The sequence below is a fragment of the Propithecus coquereli genome, unplaced genomic scaffold, assembly GCF_000956105.1.
Source record: "Propithecus coquereli isolate 6110/MARCELLA unplaced genomic scaffold, Pcoq_1.0 Scaffold232, whole genome shotgun sequence".
Lineage (NCBI taxonomy): Eukaryota > Metazoa > Chordata > Mammalia > Primates > Indriidae > Propithecus > Propithecus coquereli.
Window position 1 is genome coordinate 3,896,148 of NW_012147864.1, and position 3,804 is coordinate 3,899,951.

Genomic DNA, 3,804 nt, shown 5'->3' on the forward strand with positions numbered 1-3,804 from the left:
GAACTGAGGCTTTCACCCACCAGCCACGTGAGGGCGCCAGCTCGAGGGCGGCTCGGCCCCCAGCTGAAGCTTCAACTGCAAACTCACAAAAGACCCTGAGCCAGAACCACCCAGATAAACCACTCTCAAACCCCTGACCCGCAGAAACTGTGAGATAATGAATGTCTGTTGTTTTAAGCCACTAAGTTGTGGGGTAGCTTGTTCAGGCAGCAACAAACGCGTTGAGCAGCAATTATCCATTAAACGTTTTAAATAGTCAAACAATTTCTGCCGGCCACTGGACAACTCGCCTGGATTTGCAACATTTTGGAGCTGAAGGGACCCATGCATCACCTGAGCCACTGAGGCTGCAGCCCAAGTAACTGCGTCAGCAGCATGATCAATACCCAGGTGGGGGGCAGGTCTCACAGTGAGGTTTAATGCTACATGCATTAAAACATCCAAGCTGTTTTTGAAACATGAGACATCTTAAGTAGCGCTGTGGACTTCCTTGGGGTCCATCTGGAGGGCGTGGGCCGTTCCTGATGCAGCAGGCGCTACGTTGGTAGGAGCTGGCACCACCAGACCACCGGATGCCTGGAGGGGGAGGAGACAAGGCAGGGTAAGCGGAGACATCCCTTCCACTAGAAGCTGGCTGTGCCAGTGACCTGGGGACACCAGTTCACCACAGACACTGAAATGGCACAGGCTCCAGGCTCCGAGTGGTGACGAGGACAGAACCTGGAGCCAGACTCTGTGGCTCACATCCACATTGAGCTGCATGGCTTTGGGCCTCAGGCTCCCATCTGCAATGTGGGGGTGTGACAGTCGTGCCACCTGGGACCGTCAGGTGGTCAATGAGCTCTGACATAGGCCAAGTGGCTGGCATGGCACCTGCACTGTGGAGAAACACGTAGGTGAGTCCAAGGCCTCGAGTAATGCCCGCGGCAAACTCCCTGGGACAACAGTGGCTGTGAAACAGCCTTAACCTTCCCCATCTGCAGAATGGGCATCCATCCCGCCAGGGCTGGGGTGCAGACTGAGGTGGCCAGCACTGCTCAGGCTCCGAGACTGCCGGGAGCTGTCCAGCAGGTGAACAATCCCGGTGAGTCCCCAAGACCTGCCACCCCTAGCTCTGGAAGCTCAGGGAACCAGCTCGTGCATCATCCGGCAGCCACGAGGTGGGCAGGCCTTTAACATGCTTGCTGGGACTTACCAGAGGGGTCCTCGGACGGTCGCTTTGATTAATCGTCCTTCTTAAACTTGCCATTGATGTAAGGCACCCAGTCCAGAATCAGCCGCCAGTCGGTCATCCACACCAGCCCCACAGCACCCACGGTGCCCCAGAGGCTCACCGTGGGCATCCTGCCAGAGGGAGTGGGCAGTCAGGCCCCGCCTGGGGCTCACCCTCTGGGGGGCCTCTCCTGCCCCCACAGCTGGTGCATCCGGGCCCCAAGCTACCCTATCTAGTGCTGTGGGCTCTGCAGGACTTGGGGAGGCGCCATGATCAGAGTCCCTGTTTTAAACAACAGAGTGGGGCCAGTCACTCCCTGAGGACACACAGTCAGGATGGCAGAGTGGGGATGGGAACCGAGGCATCAGGGTCCCAGTCCACGCCCTTGCCCACCACAGCACACACTGGGAAAGTCCAGGATAGCCCAGCAATCCCACCCCCTGGCGTTCACAGCCCCGTAGAGTGTGAACCAAGGCACTTGCTTCTAGGGAGCAGAACACAGCAGAAGTGATGGCGTGTCACTTCTGAGATTAGGCTATAAAGAGACTGTACTCCCATCCTGGGTGCCCCATCGTGCCCTCTCACTTGCTTTGTGGGAAGCCAGCTGCCACTGCCACGCTGTGACCTGTGCTACAGAGGGGCCCCTGTGGCAGAGAACAGAGAGCAGCCTCCAGCCAGCAGCCACCGGGGAACCAAATCCCACCAACAACCATGAGAATGAGCTCGGAAACTGACCCGCCCCAGCCAAGCCTAACCTCCACCAGGCACTGAGGAAGGACTTACGATGACCGCACTGACCACCCCGTCTCCCCTTTCTCAGCCTGAGACACCAGGGCCCAGAGAAGTTGTGACCTGTGGGGTGCCTGGTTAGTGAGCAGGGACCCTCCGAGCCCGGAGTCTGAGACACAATCCCACAGTGCCCCCACGAAGGGGACTGAAACCTGCTTCCTCGTCTACCAAAGCCATGGTCTGGTGGGACAAGGCTGCACCCCAGTCCCCTACTTTATTAATTTAGGCCAGCCACACCCCACAGATCTCACTGTCTACTTTGTCTTTCAACTACAGTGTCAGCCCACAGGGTTATGTTTATTGCTGCGTGTCGAGCACACAGTGGGTGCTCAATAAATGCTTGCTGACTGAATGAAAGCAGGGATGGGGATGGGTCACTGCACTTACCAGGTACAGATTGGGAGTGGACCCACCGCACCTGGGAGAGGCAGTACTGACTGCCCCGGGCGGCTGTGTTCTCGTCCCAGGCCGGGGAGTCACCCAAGCTGTAAAATGCCCCCATCGCGCTCCACCTGGAGGTCCCCGCCAGCTCCAGACGCCTCATCCACCCCCAGGCCCCACTTCTGCCTCCCAGTCCGGGGTGGAGGAGCACGTCCCAGCGCGGGGACACACCGCCAGGCACAAGCCCTTGTTTCTTAGCACGCCACGTGGGGACACCGGACAGCGCCTGCCCGCGGAGGCCACCCCCAACCCGTCCCGCGCCCGCGAGTAGGTGCAGCTGTAGGTTTCACGCTTCTTGGCAAAAATCACTAAAAAAGTAATTAAAAAAAAGGCAGAGGCTTAGAGGTTTGGTTTCAGGCCCAAACACCTGAGCCGAGGGCGCCGGGCACAGGTGGGCGTCCGCGGGCGGCAGAGCTGCGCACCTTCCGGGCGACTCCCTCCAGGTGGGCACCGCTGGGATCCCCAGGTAGAGACGGGGAAACTGAGGCTCCGAGCGGCTCAACCACGGAGCCGGGGATGCTGGGCTTTGGCCTCCGACCCGTCGCGTCCCGCGCGCCCCGGGACACACCGCCAACCACTCTGGGCCTCAGTTTCTCCCTCTGTCACCGGGCGCAACAGGGGACCCCGACCCGGCCCGAGGCGGGAGCCCGGGGTGGCGGCGGGGACGGCGTCCTCACCACTTCCTCGCTAGTTCCCGGTAGCGCGGGCCCAGGAACCTGGTTAGCATCTCGGCGTAGTCTGCACTCAGGGTGACCCGATCGGGTCTATCCGGCCACACAGCGCAGGCGCAGCCTCATTGCGCACGCGCACAGGGAGACCCCCGCCGCCCCGGCATGCCTGGCGCTGGCCGCCGCTGGGCGCGCACACTCGGAAACTCATTACAGTCCCTTTCGGGAGGGCCGTATTGGTGTGGGCGGGACCTCGCGGTCAGGTGATCTGTGGAACGCCGCTTGTTGTCTCCGCGTCCGGCGGTCAGAGTGGCCCCGGGCGGCACGGCTGTCTGTAATTCAATCCAGCCCGGAATTCTAGGCGGGTGACTTTGTGCCCTTAGTATGTGCCAGGACATTATTTACAAGGAAGGAAGCTGCGACCCGACGGGGAAGGGACTTGCCCAGAGGCACACAGAAGGGAAGGGCTGGGACTTAAGCTCCTTTGGGAGGCGTCCCGGGTTCTCATCGCCGCGCTGGGATATCATTACAAATCTCTCTCCGTGTCTTCTGTGTCTGGCGTCTCTCACTGAGCACGATGTCCTCAAGGTCCGTCCACACTGTAGCCTGTGTCAGAGCCTCGTCCCTTTTCATGGCTGAGTGATGTACCACTGTGTGGATAGACCACGTTGTGTTTATCCATCCGTTAATGGA

The 3,804-nt window shown here is 60.0% G+C and overlaps 1 protein-coding gene across 1 annotated transcript; it reads right to left on the reverse strand.

Moving 5' to 3' along the window:
• Positions 1-232: 232 nt before the first annotated feature.
• LOC105811286 (cytochrome b-c1 complex subunit 10) lies at positions 233-3,237 on the reverse strand. The gene is made up of 3 exons (XM_012645450.1): positions 3,121-3,237; positions 1,196-1,344; positions 233-576 (listed from the first exon to the last, which is right to left on the reverse strand). Exons 1-2 carry the CDS (start codon positions 3,168-3,170, stop codon positions 1,224-1,226), a joined length of 171 nt encoding a protein of 56 aa, XP_012500904.1. The 5' UTR covers positions 3,171-3,237; the 3' UTR covers positions 233-576; positions 1,196-1,223.
• Between the last annotated feature and the right edge of the window lie 567 nt (positions 3,238-3,804).

Bases quoted from the DNA above. Each gene is read 5' to 3' on its own strand.
- LOC105811286 (XM_012645450.1), bottom strand. From the start codon at position 3,170: ATGCTAACCAGGTTCCTGGGCCCGCGCTACCGGGAACTAGCGAGGAAG. The intron at 1,345-3,120 runs GTGAGGACGCCG...TCCCTCTGGCAG, and splicing joins CGGGAACTAGCGAGGAAGTG to GATGCCCACGGTGAGCCTCT.